The sequence below is a fragment of the Sturnira hondurensis genome, unplaced genomic scaffold (assembly GCF_014824575.4).
Source record: "Sturnira hondurensis isolate 20B ecotype Veracruz unplaced genomic scaffold, ASM1482457v3 Scaffold0004271, whole genome shotgun sequence".
Taxonomy (NCBI): Eukaryota; Metazoa; Chordata; class Mammalia; order Chiroptera; family Phyllostomidae; genus Sturnira; species Sturnira hondurensis.
The window spans coordinates 2803120-2820480 of NW_028076902.1; the positions used below are offsets into that span (position 1 = coordinate 2803120).

General features: G+C 36.5%; 1 protein-coding gene across 1 annotated transcript in view; it reads right to left on the reverse strand.

The window, feature by feature from the left end:
- Nucleotides 1-17361, reverse strand: part of F13A1 (coagulation factor XIII A chain) — a 190223-nt gene that overhangs the window by 79505 nt on the left and 93357 nt on the right. Inside the window, exon 7 of the mRNA XM_037045364.1 lies at nt 1518-1692. Within this exon, the coding sequence (XP_036901259.1) occupies nt 1518-1692 (175 nt within the window). The remainder of the gene's footprint in view (nt 1-1517; nt 1693-17361) is intronic.

Here is a 17361-nt window from a genome sequence, read left to right on the forward strand (position 1 = left end):
GAGTAGATCTGATGACCCTTTTATATGAGGCACAAATGAATAGGAGGTGCTCATAATTTTATCTGATTCTAAACCCAAAGGAATTACACAGGGATGATGAAATTGCAGGCAGCAAGAGGACATGGGGAGGCAGAAGGCCCTTTCTTTTTTCCTGGAATCATTTCATGAGAGTGGCTGCCTATGTTGGGTGCCATTTTGTACAGTCTTGGCTTGTGAACCATGAGGGAGGGGAACTATTATCTTGGAGCTAGGGCTTCTTGCTAGGACTTTGGAGACAAAACTTTGTAAGGAGACTATTTGTTGACCTTGATTACTCTCACAAAATATACACGTATTCCTTTAGTCCTTGGGTATACTCAGATGGCTGAGAAAATGATCTTATTCATTTTGAGGCTGTGGTGAAACAAAATACCTGGTACAAAACTCATTATTTCACCCTGCCTGGATCACTAATTCTTAGATTGTTACAATGTTGAGCTGAAACTGATAGGCTTCATAATCATTTTTAGAAAAATGGCCTCATCCTAGCTTTCAGCCTCCAACCCCTCCTTGATATTTCTGGTAAATATCAGAATAAAAATGGTAGAATTTTTTATTCAGGTAGAATATTCATTATTAATGAGCAAGCAGAAAGGACACTCCCATTCAAGCTTATCATTTTCTCCAAGCCTGTTGAAATGGCATGTGAATGAAAATTACTACCAATGATGAGATCACACTGAAATACATGTATTTCAGAAAATAGTCATGGAATTAACTATAGAATTGGGTCTAGATAGGTAAATGCCATTTAAAAAATGATGCATGAGGCTTAAGAGAATAATTCTGTTCCCATATACTTTCTTCTGTGCATTGTACATTGAGTGGATTAAGAGCCAGAAGAGAAACTGGGGAGCTTCTCTCCCCAGTTTGTTTAAAGATTGTTCATTAACTTCTGATATCTAATTGCTCATGGTCATTGAGATTCCCATGTTAAAATGGAGATTAAAAAAGGAGATGAGACCATCTACCACAATTCTTTCCATAGCTAGGGTAAAATTTAAGTAAATACATTTATAAAAACTTTCAATGATAAACCATAAGCAAATAAGCATATTTGTAAAACTTCTCAATAACAAATAAGCAGCATACATCTTTTCTTACTAGTATTTAAGTTTGGCTAATTTTAACCTTTCCAAAATGTGGGAGTTACTGAAAAGAGAGTGGCACACCAATTCCACCAATTCCCCCACATCCTTACTTGGCCCCTGAGACCCTCTATTTCTCTGCATATAGAATGATGGATTATGTAGGAAATAGTCCATCATTCTTTCTATAAAGATTCTGCAGTCAAAGAGAAACTATGAGCATATTTGGCTGAGAACAATTTAATTATGCATTGACTACATCCCAGAATAGCCACTCATAAATTCTATAGAGCCAACAGAGATTGCTAGGGCTCTTTGCCAGGTTATAGATGCAACTTCATGAAGGGAAATTTTTTTACATTAAAAAATATTACTCAGTTGGATACTTACATGTGTTAAAGACACCAGCAAAAACCCAGCACTGACCATAACGAACTGGATTCTGAGAACTCTGATACTCCAACAGAATGTCGATGCTTCCAGTCCAGGCTGATGGGGGGACACCATAGGCATAGATATTGTCCCAGGATCCAACAAGGACACCTTCATCATCTTTGGAATTAACCTAAAAAATGCCACAAGTGACAAGAAGGGAGGAAGATTATTTAGAAAAATTTCCTCCAGACTTTGATGTTGGGCAAGATAAGGCTCCCATTGCCTTCCATAGGTCCTACATGGTGAAAACAGTTCACTACTGCTTAATTCACTGCTATGTTGTCAGAGAAAGTGATGTAATAACTAAGTATGCAAGAGGAAGCCCGATAACTAGATTTCCTCCTCGATAGCATGTCATTGTAAGGTGGTTTGAATAGCAGATAGGAAGACTTTTAATGTCTTCTCCAGTGCTTAGGAGAAGATACACATAAAGCACTTGATCTGGTTCAAACAGTGCTGGAGAATGATGTGAGAAGGAGAGGAAGAAGACTTACAAAAGAAGACAGTTCAAGTAGTGATCGAATAGGCAACTTGTCTTGGTGGAAGGAGAATTCAAAACTGACAAATGACAAAAGATGTATAAAGTAGAGTGAGGGCCAAGAATCTCATGTTCTAAGGAGTTTTGATTTTGATGATGAATGGCAGACACTAATGAATTGAAAAAGCAAAAAGTTGCTGACATATGAACCATGAAAAGTTAGTAAGATTTCCACTGGTAGTTTATAGAGTATGTTCTAAAATATTGCATTGAAGTATTTTTATTTATGATTATTTTAATGTGATTAATATTTTATAGTTTTGTTAAAAAACCCCTAATATCCTTGAAACATCAATCCAAAAGAACACCAATCCTTGGTGCACCAATCCTATGTGCCCCAATGTTCATACCAGCACAATTTACAATAGCCAAGAGCTGGAAGCAACCTAATTGCCCATCAGCAAATGAGTGAATAAAAAAACTGAGGTACATTTACACAATCAAATTCTACGCAGCAGAGAGAAAGAACAAGTTTATACCTTTTGCAACAGCATGGATGGATCTGGACAGCATTATGGTAAGTGAAACAAGTCAGGCAGTGAGGGACAAATACCGTATGATCTCACCTTTAACTGGAGCATAATCAACAAAAGAAAAAAGCAAACAAAATACGACCAGAGACATTAAAATTAAGAAAAATCTAACAATAGCCAGAGGGGAAGGAGAGGGGACAATGGGGGGAAAGGTGTTCAGGAACTACTATAAAGGACATATGGACAAAACCAAGGGGGAGGGTGGAATCAAAGGAGGGAGGTGGGTTTGGCTGAGGTGAGGGGCAAAGATGGGGAGAAAATGCAGACAACTGTGATTGGACAACAATAAAGTCAAAAATAAATATATAAATATATTCAAACAAACAAACAAAAAAGATATTTATATTTACATAAAGGGCCTGTCATATTTTATAGTTTAAATATGGAGATTTGCTGAAATACAAGCAAATAATGGCAGTCTTGGATATCTGGGAAAACCTAGCTGCATATTCAGACCATAGCCATCTGGTCTCAGCAAACCTCAAGTGCAGGAACAAAAAAATTTTGTATGTAGACAATAAAACAAAGGTTGGGAAGTAACAGTTCCAAGGCATTCTGTCAGTTTTTTTTTTGGAGAGGTGGGTTATTGCTGAATCTTATCTTTCTTAGTATAACTTTTTAAAATTAATTTATCGCATTGATATTGGTTACATTGACATTGGTTAATAAGGTCATATAGGTTTCAGAGGTACATTTCTATAATACTAGATTTGTACATTGCATTGTGTGCCACTAAAAAACTCTAACCATCTTCCATCGCCATATACTAGGCCCCTCCACAATCCCAACTCTCTTCCCTCTGGAAACCACCACATTGCTATCTGTGTCTTTGAGTTTCAATTTTATATTGAAATTTTATAATATAATTTTATATTATATCCCAAATATGAGGGAAGTCATATGGCTCTTACATTTTTTATTATGTTTGAATATAGTCAGAAGAATGTTTAGGTGAGTAGCCATGGTGCTAAAAAAACTGGTGCTACTTCAGTCATGTTTATATGTTGACATGACTGTAGTTTACAACCTTGCTCCTCAAAGTGTGGTCTGTGGCCCAGCACCAATGGAATCCCCTGGGAGCTTGTTAAAAATGCAGAATATCAGGCCCCTCCCCAGATCTGCTTAAGCAAAGTCTGCATTTTAACAAAATGCCCAGGTTACTTGTGTGCACATTAGTTCAAGAAGCATAGGTCTAGATAATGCCGAGAAGACATCAGTAAGCAATGCGAATCATGCAGTTGAAACAGGTATGTTTGCATTATGAAAACCATAGAAGATATACTAAAATACGATGAGTTTTAGTGTGTTTACCACCTCACCCATGAATAGCTCAGCATCAGGTTGATGGTCTTGCTTGCCCAGACCCCTCTCCTAGGCTTGCTGCATTTAGCAGTATAGGAGTCTATCTTTTCCAGTGGGTTATGAGTTAATTGAGAACAGAGATAAAAATCTGTCTTTCTGACTTCTAGCAAGTTTTAGAAAAAAGTAGATTGTTGAATAATCACTTGTATACTCAACAAGCATTAGGCATTTGACAACTGAATAAGAATAAGACCTTCTCCCTGGGGAGAGATAGATAAGAAACCAATCAAGTGCAGGTAAAGGTTACTGGTACTAAGACAGAAATACGTACAGGTGGACTGGGGGCCCAAAGGAGGGAGGAACCTGTTTTATCAGGCTGGAAGGTGGTGGTGGTGGTGGTGGTGGGCTGAACAGAGGAAATGAGTGGCTACAAAAGGCCACTTATATACTGGAAGGAGTTGGATAAATGCTTGGTGTCAGGAAACCACGTGGCAAGTTTAGGGACCTGCTAGGTGGGAGCTGCCTGGGTATTGTGTAAGGCAATATTGGATGAAACAGAAAATACTAGAAGAAAATAAATAGGACGTGCAAGTACTTTCGACTCTAAATAACAGACCATTCACTAAAGTTGAAATTTAGTCTAGCACTGAGGGTTTTTTCCCAAAGAGGGCCCTTCTGGGGAGTGTTCTGTAGAAGATCACTATCCCATCTGATTTAGACAGACTACATTTCTCCTTTAACTCTGTACAGGCAGGTTAAAGTGAAGGTAACTACCTAGTTAATTTGTTTAAGGTAGAAAAATGGTAATTCTTTGAAGATTTCTGAATAACTGTCCAACTGCTTGCAAACTTATGCTTTTGATGTAAACCTTTGACTTCATTCTGTAACACCATGAAATGACAGGGACAGCAGGAGTCAGCCAACCATTTTGATTCTATTCATGATCAATACTTGTTGTTGCAGTTAAGTTGATTATTTAAAATTCTTCATTTATAATGAAACCTGAAGAGTGCCTTTGTAGGCTCTAATGTGGTTTGACTTTTGTGAGTAGATAGATTCAACTTTAATTCATATTATTATTTCCTTATCCTTATCATTGAGAAATAGAATAGGGCTTGTGAATTTCAGAGGTAAAATTTTCTAAACTATGGTTCGATGACTGATTTTCAAACATTATGGTAGATAGCCATTAATTAGAAAAGCTATTTATAGCTTAGAGTTGAACCCACTCAGCTAAGGGAAGAAGTTAGGAGGAAAAAAGCTATCTCCTCTACAGACCTTTTAATTGTTAATGCTGAGCTGTTCGCCTGTTGTTAGATAAATCACAACTGTCACTTATTAGCATTTGGCCATATTAACTACTGTTTTCTAATTAGAACATTGATTTCTGGGGCGCACAGACACTGAAACAGGTAAGTTTTAGTTATAAATGTAAGGGGTTAAAGTAATAACTTCCTTTCTAGACAATAAGATTTGTTTGGGGGTACTTCAAAGGCATTTTTTAAAATGCCACAATGGACTATTTTCAACACCTATCATGAACTCAGAGTTTGACCAGTGACAGATGAAATGTTTCAGTCTTGCATCACTGATGGTCAAGGAGACAACATGGAATTTAGATAGGGAGCATTAATAAATCTCATCAAGGTTTGCACTAAGTTATCCTCCCATAATAGTTACCAATATCAGAAAAATGAAATACCAACCTTGCCTCTCAAGTTACTGTCAGCAACCTCAGGTGCATAACATAATTCAATAAACTGCAAAATCCGGTTCCAAGGAAAAATAAAGATTATGGAGTGGAGCAGAAAGACAACATGGCTCAGTTCCTAACCCTAACCACCAGTATTTCAGAAGCTTTACTGTCAGCCCAATGCAATCCTGAGACTTATCATTTGTATTTCAAAGTCTAGAAAGAATCAGACTGAATTAAAATGCAGATAATTTTTTGTTCTGACCAGAATAGTGGACACAGGTGCTGTAACCAAGTGGGTGAAAAAAGGCCTGCATCTCTAAAGAGGCAGAAATTCCAGGACAGTGGGGAAAGGATACAAAGCCTTAGAGTTATTCTTCCATGGGAATGATACATACCTTCAAGTAGGTGGGGAGGATTCTGGAATGAGAAATTTAACAGAGGCTTAAAAAAGAGAGCATATCTCAAGTATTCTAACAGAGATTGTCATATCTTCAGCAAAATTCCCTTCCCTGCTCCAATATTTCTCAGGGTCTAAAGATAAAATACATTGGGTAGTATGGCCATTTTGATTATGTTAATTTTTCCAATTCCTGAGCTTCCATTTGTTTGTGTCCTTCTTAATTTCTTTCTTTAGCATTGTATAGTTTTCTGAGTACAGGTCTTTTACCTCCTTCATTAGTTTATTCCTAGGTACTTTATTTTTCTTGTTGCTAGATCAAATGAGATTTTTTCCTGATTTCTGTTTCTGATATTTCATTGTTGGCGTACAAAAAAATGCCTGTGATTTCTGAGTATTGACTTTGTATCCAGCTGTTTTGCCAAATTCATTTATTAGGTCAAGTAGGTTTTTGGTGGAGTCTATAGGATTTTCTATGTACACTATCACATCATCTGCAAACAATGACAGTTTTGCTTCCTCCTTTCCAGATTGGGTGGCTTTTATTTCTTTTTCTTGTCTGGTTGCTGTGACTAGGACTTCCAGTACTATGTTGATTAGGGGTGGTGAAAGTGGACAACCTAGTCTCATTCCTGATCTTAGTGGGAAAGCTCTAAGTTTTGTCCATTGAGTATGATGTTGGCTACCGAAAGTGATTTATAGATTCAGTGCAATCCTTATTAAAGTACCAATGACATATTTCACAGATGTAGAACAAACAGTTCAGAAGTTTATATGGAATCATAAATGACCCTGAATAGCTGCAGCAATTTTGAGAAAGAAGGACAAAGTAGGAGGGGTCACAATACCTGATATCAAACTGTATTACAAGTTCAAGATAATCAAGACAGCCTGGTCCTGGCATAAAAACAGGCACATAAACCAATGGAACAGAATAGAGAGCCCAGAAATAAACCCAAGTCTCTATGGTCAACTAATATTCAACAAAGGAGGAAGAAGCATAAAATGGAGTAAAAATAGCCTCTTCAACAAATGGTATTGGGAGAGCTACATGCAAAAAAATAAAACTCAATCACCAACTTACACCATACACACAAATAAATTGAAGGTGGATAACAGACTCAAATATAAGTTTTGACACCATAAAAGTTTTAGAGGAAAACATCAGAAGGAAAATTTAACATACTCCATGCAGCAACATTTTCACTGATATGTCCCCTGGAGCAAGGGGCATAAAGGAAAGAACAAACAAATGGGACCTCATCAAATTAAAAAGCTCTGAATGGTTAAAAAAACAGCATTAAAATGAAAAGAGAACCAACTATATGGGAAAACATATTTGCCAATGATACCTTGGACAAGGGTTTGATCTCCAAAATATATAAAGAACTCACACAACTCCACTCCAAGAAGACAAAAAAAAACAACAAAACACTAAAAAATGAGCAAAATACTTCAACAGGCACTTCTCCAAGGAGGATATACAGAGGGCCCAGAGACATATGCAAAGATGCTCAGCACCACTAGCTATCAGAGAGATGCACATTAAAACCACAATGAGATACCACTTCATACCAGTCAGAATGGCCATCATAAACAAATCAACAAACAGGTGTTGGAGAGGATGCGGAGAAAAGGGAATCCTAGTGCACTGTTGGTGGGAATGCAAACTGGTGCAGTCACTGTGGAAAACAGTATAAAATCCTGTTTTTCATATCCTCAGAAAACTAAAAATGAAACTGCCTTTTGACCCAGGAATTCCACTGCTGGGATTATACCCTAAGAATTCTGGAACACCAATCCAAAAGAACCTGTGCACCTCAATGTTCATAGCAGCACAATTTACAATAGCCAAGTGCTGGAAGCAACCTAAGTGTCCATCAGCAAATGAGTGCATCAAAAAAACTGTGGTACCTTTACACAGTCGAATTCTATGCAGCAGAGAGAAAGAAGGAGCTTATATCCTTTGCAACAACATGGATGGATCTGGACAGCATTATGCTAAGTGAAATAAGCCAGGCAGTGAGGGACATATGATCTCACCTGTAACTGGAACATAATCAACGAAAGAAAAAAGCCAACAAAATATAACGAGAGACATTGAAATTAAGAACAATCTAACAATAGCCAGAGGGGAGTAGGGGGTACTGTGGGGAGAAGGGTTTCCAAGAACTACTGTAAAGGACACATGGACAAAACCAGGTGGGGGAGGATGGAAGCAAGGGAGAGAGGTGGGTTTGGCTGAGCTGGTGGGGAGTGCTGGGGAGAAAATGCAGACAACTATAATTGAACAGCAACAAAGTAATTTATGGGGAAAAAAGATGAAATACATTGGCTTCAAACTGACATTCAGAGGAGATATCAAACTAATCTCAGATTGGGAAGAGTCAAGATATTATCTACACTATATCAGAATAAACAGAACACTTGGAGAAGAGTTACTCAAGTATGAGCATAAATAAAAAAAGAAGCTATGAGAAAAGAACAGAAGGGATGGGAAAGAGAGAATATTACGAAGTAATTCATACAAGAAAACAAAATTGAGGAATACAAGAATTTTCTCACAATCTCTAAGGAGATCACAGACATAAATAATTAAATGAGAACCAAGTTACATTATCATGGAACTAAAAGAATATAAAACAGAAGCAACAGAATAGTTACTGTGGAAATAAAATTAATGAGGAAAAAAGGCTTGATATGAAGACCATACCAGTGAAAAACATGAAGCAATGATGTTATTTAGAGAGAAGCTAATAATTATGGAAAATAAGAATGATATATCATAAGAATAATTTGTATCCTTAAAATAGAGAACCCAACAAATGAAAGAGAAGATATATTCATGATATAATATAAAAATTTTATCAAGTTGAGAAAAAACTTAATTTCTATATTGAAAGAACAATCTGTGCTTTAGGGTAACAATGCAGAAAGATCATTGCCTAGGAACTTTAATTAAGCCATTTGAACTTAGGGGTAAAAAAATAATACAGACAGAATATGCAACAAGGGAGGAAATTATACTGCCTGCAGACTTTTCCATAGCAGCATTCAATGGCAACACACTATCAATCAAAACAATCAGTAGTCCTAAGAGAAAGAAAGGTTGACCAAGAATATTATGCAGAGCTAAGATGTTCTGCAAATATAAAGGCTACCAGCACACATTTCAGACATGAAGGATCTCAGGAAATATGGTATCCATCAAAACCAAGCTACTTGAAAAGTGATATCAAGATAATTAAGGACTAAATCAAACAAAAAAAAAACAGAAGTAGAGATTCTGTGGTCAAAAGTCCAGTGGTAAGATAATCCATGTAAGTATAAAAATGTTTGGGAATTGTAGTAGCAATAGGATGGATATAAATTCTAAAACTTGATACTGTAAAAACAATATAATCCTAAGAAAAATTAGACATGAGGGAGGAAAGAAAGAATGAAAGTGCTAATGTCTTAACATATTGATCTCTCTTAGTTAATTGACACCATCTAAAATTAAAATGTAATTAAAAATATAATTACTATATTGTTTTAATGGTTTCATAAATTTTTAATAATCTTAGAGGAATCTGTTAGGAAATTTCTGGTAGTAGAGAAAAATTTATTTAAAGTTAACAATTTCATCTATGTAATTTAGTTTTCCTCTTCTGTGAAAGTAAAATTTAATATAATTAAATAAAACTTAAAATTTAATACAATTTGAATACAATTAAGTGTAGTGTTTTAAATTAAATAGTACAACACTGTTGGGCATAAATACAAACAGACCAATGGAACAGAATAGAAAACACAGAACTAGACCCTAGAAATATAGTTAACTAATTTTTAACAAAATTGTAAAGACAATTTTAGGGACAAAGAATAATCTTTTCAACAAATGTTGCTGGAATAATTAAATATTCATATACAAATGTGAACTTTGATTCATACATTTATCATAGACAAAAATTATCTCAAAATGAATCTTAGATCTATGTAAAGCCTAAAATTCTAACACATCTGGAAGAAAACATAGGAAAAAATTGTACCTTTGGTCAGTCAAGGATTCCTTAGATATAATACTGAAAGAATGGCCCTTAAAGAATATATTTACAAATTTGAGTTTATCAAATTGGGAACTGTCTTTCAATGTCTCTTTGAAAGACATTGTTAAGAGAATGAAAAGATAAATTCAGAGTGTGCAAAAATATCTGTAAATTACATATATGATAAAGGGCTTGTAATCAGAATATTGAAACTCAATAATAAAAAAATGAACAAACTTTAGAAGCATGGACAAAATATTTGAACAGAAACTACATCAGAGAAGATACATGGATGACAAGCACAACGAAAGATGCTCAACATTACTAGTCACGAGGAAATGCAAATTAAAACTGCTATGAGATAACAATACATATCTAGCCAAAGTCTAAAATTAAAAAGACTGATCATGTCAAATGTTGGGGAATACATGAACACCTAGGGCTCATGCACTGCTGGTGGGAATGTAAAATGGTACAAGCACCTAGCAGTTTCTTAAGAATTAAACATACACTGATCATATATTTGAGCTGATCATATGTTTGTCACTGAAACAGCTCAAATGTCCATCAATAAGTAAATGGATGCCCAAATTGTGGTTCATCTACACAATGCAACACACCTCAGCAATAACATGGAATGAACTGCTGATGCACAAGGAGCATGGGTGCATCTCAAAAGGAGGTAAAGAAGCATGAAAGAAGCCAGACAAAAATAGCACATTCTGTATGATTTCATTCATTGAGAATTCTAGAAAATTAAATTGATGTTTAATGACAGAAAGCCGAGAGATGATTACCTGGGGATGGCAGAGAAAGCAGGGAGTCATTAAAGGGAGAAATTATGAAGGAAATGTCTGGGAAGTGATGCCATGTTCATCATTTTCCTTTCGGTGATGGTTTTATGAGCGCATCAAAATCATAAAATTGTGTACTTTAATTTGTACATTTCACTGTATGTCAAAAATATCTCAATAACACTTCCAAAAGTGAGCATAATACTTTTAAGTTAAATTAGCATTATGGTAAAATACCCTTTTTGATTTTAAAATTATATTTATCTAATTGGTCTGATGCACATCAAATATTACTAAATGTTGTTTCTTGGTGGTGAAATTTGGATGATTTTTTAAGAGGAGAATTATTTTAACTTTTATTTAAAAGTTTTTCTAGGATGTTCAAATTCTTTTTGCACAGCATTATCTTTTTTAAAACAAAAAATAAAGATCTTTTATTAAAAAATCCTAGAAGCAGATATGCCAAGATACTAATTGTGATTAATTCTTGCAGTGCAAATGTATATAATAATTATTTTCTTTTTTAAAAAGATTTTATTTATTTATTTAATTATTTCAGATATAGGGGAAGGGAAGGACAAAGACAGGGAGAGAAATATTAATGTGTGGTTGCTCCTTGCATGTCCCCAGTTGGGGAACTGGTCCACAACCCAGGCCTGTGCCCTGACTGGGAGTAGAACCAGTGACCTTTTGGTTCCCAGGCCCACGATCAATCCACTGAGCTACACCAGCCAGGGCTATTTTCTTATTTATACTTTAAAAAAATATTTAGAATTCCCCCATATACTTATCCTAGGGGAGACAGTAGTTACAATTTATTTTGTGCTCTGAGGGGGTGGGCTGCCTCTCGGAATTCAAGGCTTCGTTCTACGGGGAGTGATTAAACTAGTTTGTGCAAATACGAGGGAAAGAGGCAATGTTCTTTGAGGGCTGACAAGAGAGGGCAACCATTCAGGAGATGGACCATCAGGGACTTAGGAACTGTGGGAAATCCAGCCAAGAGATGCAGTGCTTTGGGATGAGAGGCCCTTTAAATGGGGTGGCTGTAGGAAGGAAGACTGGCCTGGGCTTGGTTCTAAAGTGGAGCTGCCTGACCTTAGGTCCTGGCGCTGGAATCACACTGAGTAGCCCTCACCCTAGGTTGGAACAAGCCCTGGGTCTTGTAAAATCCAAAGGGGAGGGAGGGCCTTAAAGCATGACCAATACTGGACTTCTCTTTAATTATGGATATGGAGGGATTGAGTAGATTTTAATGTGATACTGAAAAAAAATAAATGTGACATTTCTTATTTCTTGACTCTCTAATTTCCTATAATAACATATACCTTTACATTTTGCATAGTTATTATGTTTTTCTGCATTTTTAAAGGTAAAGGTATTTTTTTCATTTTGCATGTACATTTTATTTGGTTATAATGAGATGAGTTTTCTGTTATAAACCTGTATTGTTAAATTTCACTGTTAAAAGTTCTCATAAAGGCCAGGATTACTATAACTCTTGTAGAATACAATTTTATACCTAATACTGTCTGCAATAGTCTCTCAAAGACAATTGGATATAAATTTTGGGTAATATGAGTTAGTTTCAAATGTGAGTTACATTTATAAAGGAAAATGAACACAGTCCTTGAATACGATCTTTCTAGGTTTTGTGAGCCACAAGCCCCCCACTATAGTCTGGTAGTGATCAATCTTAATTGTAGGTAGAAGTACTACAGGTGTGAAATTGGGCTAATGACACTCTAGGGTTCTACAAAAGAACCTCGATAGTCACTGTTTGGGGGGTTGTAGAAGGAGATTATCAAGTGCTGGGGGTGGGGGCTTCAGGCCCCAACTCCCTTCAATAACAACAGCTCTGCTGTTCTCTTCTTTATATTTAGGTTTGATTGATATTTGTTTCCAAAAGTAGTTCCAAAAAGTGAAACTTGAAAGCCCATTGCTCTGGGAATTTGGAGATATGTTTCTCATGTCTCTTCTGCCATTTTTCAAATTGTGTGGTGAGGACAGAGAAGAGATGAGCTGAAGATGAAGTACTCATAGACAGGTTATTCCACGAAGTGGGTGGGGCTCCCAGCAAATACACGCAGGAGAAAGGATTAGTATAGCAGAACCCTTTTCCTCCCATGCCTAGATCCTCATCTTTTATTCTTTTTAGAATTTCATAACACACATGACAAAGAAAAAGAAAGCCATCTATAATCTTCTTAGCTTTTTACAGTGGTGGGTTTAACAGCAAGCTGATTAATACCTCAGTGCTATTGGAAGTGTCAGTCTTTCTGGAATGCCCTTCCATACTCAAACCCTTTCTTTACCTGGTACATTTCTATGGATTTTTGAAAACTCAGATCATTTCATTCTGGAAAACTTTTCTATTTCTTTGATATGGATGTCTTTTCTCTGTGTTCACATAGTTAGTGTTCTTTGCTTAGTACTGTCCTATTTATTGGATTAGATTTCCCTGTGCCTTTGTTCCCCTTACCAGATGCACATTCCCAGAAGGAAGTCACCATGCTGTTTTGACTTTCTATTCCCAGTGCTAGCACAGATCGAGCACTAAATAGGTTTCATTGAATGAATGAATATGGTAGTAGTGGAAGGTGGGTATAGGCCACCTTTTAATATTTCTTTACTAGATCAAGACAAATGGGATAATCAGAATGTTAACGAACATTCTGTTGAAACTGACAAGTTGTTTCTAAAATTTACATAGAAATGCAAGGATCCAGAATAACCGAAACAGTATTAAAAAGAAGAACAAAGTTGATGAACCAAATGATCTGAAGATTTACTATAACACTACAGTAAGTGAAGTAACGTAGTATATAAGGATAAACAAATAGACCAGTGGAACAGAACAGAGCCAGAAATAGATCTATATTTTTATATATTTTTTGATTTTCAATGAAGTCACCAAAGCAATTTAATAGGAAGGTGGGGAATGACAGTCTTTTCAACAAATTAGTTTCTAACAGTTTTGTTTTCAACAAATGGTGCTACAACAAATGTATAAACTTGGGGGAAAAACCCTTGACCCCTACCTCATACCACACAGGATGATGACTGACCTAAACATAAAAGCCAAAATTATAAAGCTTCAAAAAAATATAGGACAATAACTTGATGAACTTGTGAAAATAACATATTTCCTTGGAAGGATTCTTTTATTTTTTTAATTGAATTTCATAAAATTTAAAAACTTGCCCTGACTGGTGTAGCTCAGTGGATTGAGCACGGGCCCGTGAACCAAACAACTGTGGTTGGATTTCCAGTCAGGGCACATGCCTGGGTTGCAGGCCAGTTCCTGGCAGGGGATGCACGAGAGGCAACCATACATTGATATTTGTCTCCCTCTCTCCTTCCCTTCCCCTCTAAAGATAAGTAAATAAAATTTTTAAATTTTTTTGAAACCTTGTTTCTTGAAATACAATATTTAAAAATTTAATGGCAAGACATGTGTTCTGGGAGAAAATATCTTCCATACATATTTGACAGAGAACTTGTATTAAGAATATAGAGAAAGCAACTATAACTCAGTAATAAAGCAAACAAAAAATTAATAACAAAATGGGCAAAGATTTGAAAAGATATCATGCCAAAAAATATATAATTTGTCAATGAATTCATGGAAAGGTGCTCAGTGTCATTAGTTATCAGAGAAATGAAAATTAAAATCCCAATGAAATACCACTACACACCCATTAAAATGGTTAAAATTAAGAAAGCTGAAAACACCAAGAGGAGGTGAAATTATGGCTATGGAAATACTGGAATGCTCATGAATTGCTGCCGGAAATGTAAAATGGTCCAATGACTTCAGAACACTGGCAGACTCTCCTAAAGATAAATGTATATGTACCCTATGATTTAGACATGCCACCTTCAGCTACTTACCCCGGGGATATGAAAATACATATATTTTCATATATGTATTTGTTCATAATAGTTTCATTCCTAATAGCCCCAAATTGAAAACATCTCATGTGTCCATCAGTAGGTAAACAAATAGAAATTTGTGATACAGGATACAATGAAATGCTGCTCAGCAATGACAAAAGAACAAATTAAAGACGTGTACAACAACGGATTTAGTAAAAGAAACCAGACCCAAATAGTACCTACTGTATGCATCCAGTTATTTGACATTTAAGACAGACAAATCTAATCTGTTTCAACAAATCAGAGCAGAGGCTGCCTATGGGGATGTGGATTGATTGGAAAGGGAGCCCAAGGAAATTCTCAGCTGATGTTAATGTTTATATTTTGGTTGGGTGGTGATTACCCTTATGAAAACTAGCTGAATTTTGCACTTAATATTCATTCATTTCACTGTGTATAAGGTTTACCTCAATTAAAAAAACATGGACTAACCCTAAACTACAGCGTGAAGCATACAACCACTGTTATGCAAATGTCCTTTGGTATGTATACTTGCCACTAGCTTTGTCATGGGTGGGTAATTAGATTCATTTTTCATGAAAACCATTACAACTGGAGATTATTAATCTCATCTCCCTTAGTAAGTGAGGATACTTATTTGGCCAAAACATATTTTACTAATTGATCATCAAAAGAGAAATAACCAAATGTGGATCGAGAGAGAGACACCTAAATTTTAAGCTTTTCTAATGTCTGATTTTTTTCCCTTTTAATTTCTATACCACTGCTGCATTGTGTAGGGCTGGTGTAGAACAAGACTCCAAAAAATTGTGAACGGAAGGAATGGTTAAATGGGAGGGAGAGAAAAGCAGAGTAAGAAGAGGAAAGGTGAAAGACGTCAAAGGAGGAGAGAGGGGAAGGACAGAGGGTGAGAAGGGAACCCAAGGTGTATATCCTGTGAAGGCACATCCTAAAGGGCCTTGCCGGCTTTGCTGCATTTCCATCCATCCGTCCTGGGAATATCTGCCCAGGAAACCGGAACAGCCTGACTGCACAGCCTGCAGAGAGTGCTCAAAGCATCCCCATGTTTCAGAAATAGCTAAGTGAAAAAAGCCAGTCGGTGAAAGACAAATATCACCTTACAAGAGGAATCTAATGAACGAAATAAACGAACAGGGAGAATAGAACCACAGGCATGGAAACATGGAACAGACTGAAAGTGACCAGAGGGGTGGGAGAGGGGGGTAAAGGTGGAAAGAAGGGGAAGGGTCTAGACAGAGAACCTGCATGAATGACCCACGGACATGGACAGCAGGGTGGGGACTGACTGTGAGAGTCAGGGGCATGGGCAGAGGAGGGAAAAGGGGGAAAATTGGGACAACTGTATTAGAATAGCAATAAAAAAATATTTTAAAAAAACCAGCCCATGCGATTACAAAATAGATACAGCACTGAAACCTATTCCAGGAAGCAATTCAGGGAAAGCAGACATTTAGATTGACTATGATTATTATATTCGAGAGATGGCTTATAATAAATGTCTGTTTTTCTCCAAAAATATGGGGAGAACGGGCATAAGAAATGTAACCTTAATCATTGAGAAACCAAGCTGTTTGCCCACAAATGGAAACTTCATTACATTGCTGGCTTTACTATAACAGAGAAAAATGATGTCTAAACAGTTCATTGTTTTCTTCCTCCCCTGCCCCCTACCCTGAAAGAGAAGGATTAAATCAAACAAGGCTTGTAAAAAACATTCTATTTATATCCTTGGAGCTCATGTGATGCGAGGAGAGGACAGACAGAGGACAAATCCAGGGAAATACAACATCGAGTGTGGACCAGTGGGGTCAGGAAAAATGGGGTCCATTTCCAGTTCTGTCAGGGACCTTGTACAAGTCATTTAACTTCCTGAGATGTCAGTCTTTTTATCTGCACTTTGATTATTTATGTAATAGATATAATTTCTCAAAAGCGGTTACGAAACAATTTCTGTTAGGTAAATTCTATTTTTTCACTGGCTTCCAATATCAGAAATAAATATCTCTAGTGGGTAAAGTAACCTTAAGATATTATATGTAATTTGAAATGTACAAGAGATTGTCCTGACTCTGGACCTCCCATTCGTCATTGGACTCCCTGGGTCCTTCCTGAACTGTAGAAACTTCTTCCATGCTCAAAGATATCTTGAAACTTCAACTTTAAGGCTTAAAGAAATCTTTTTGGAATTGGCATTTTGGTATTTTATTCTGTTGGACTAAAGTAACATTGTCCATGAACCTTACCAGTGGATTCTCCAACGTTGCCATCCCTGCGAGCCCCTACTGACTGAGATACATCACCGGTAGAAAGGTTGTAAAGAGCACCAGAAACCTGTCTTTTTTGGCTACCTCAAAGTGAGGAACAGCATTACTAATATTTCTGGGCATGAATCATGGAGAGGGAAAATAACAATTTAAAATAAGAAATCTGATAGGGTTAGAGACCCAGACTCAAATCCATCTTGGAGCCTACAACTGGCCATGCTTACCAGCCTGGAAATTTTAGCTCCTAGGCATTTGTGAAGTCAGAATGCAGGTGTGTTAGTCATTGCCACTCAGAACACCAAACAGATGTATCTTTATCTTCCCAGAGG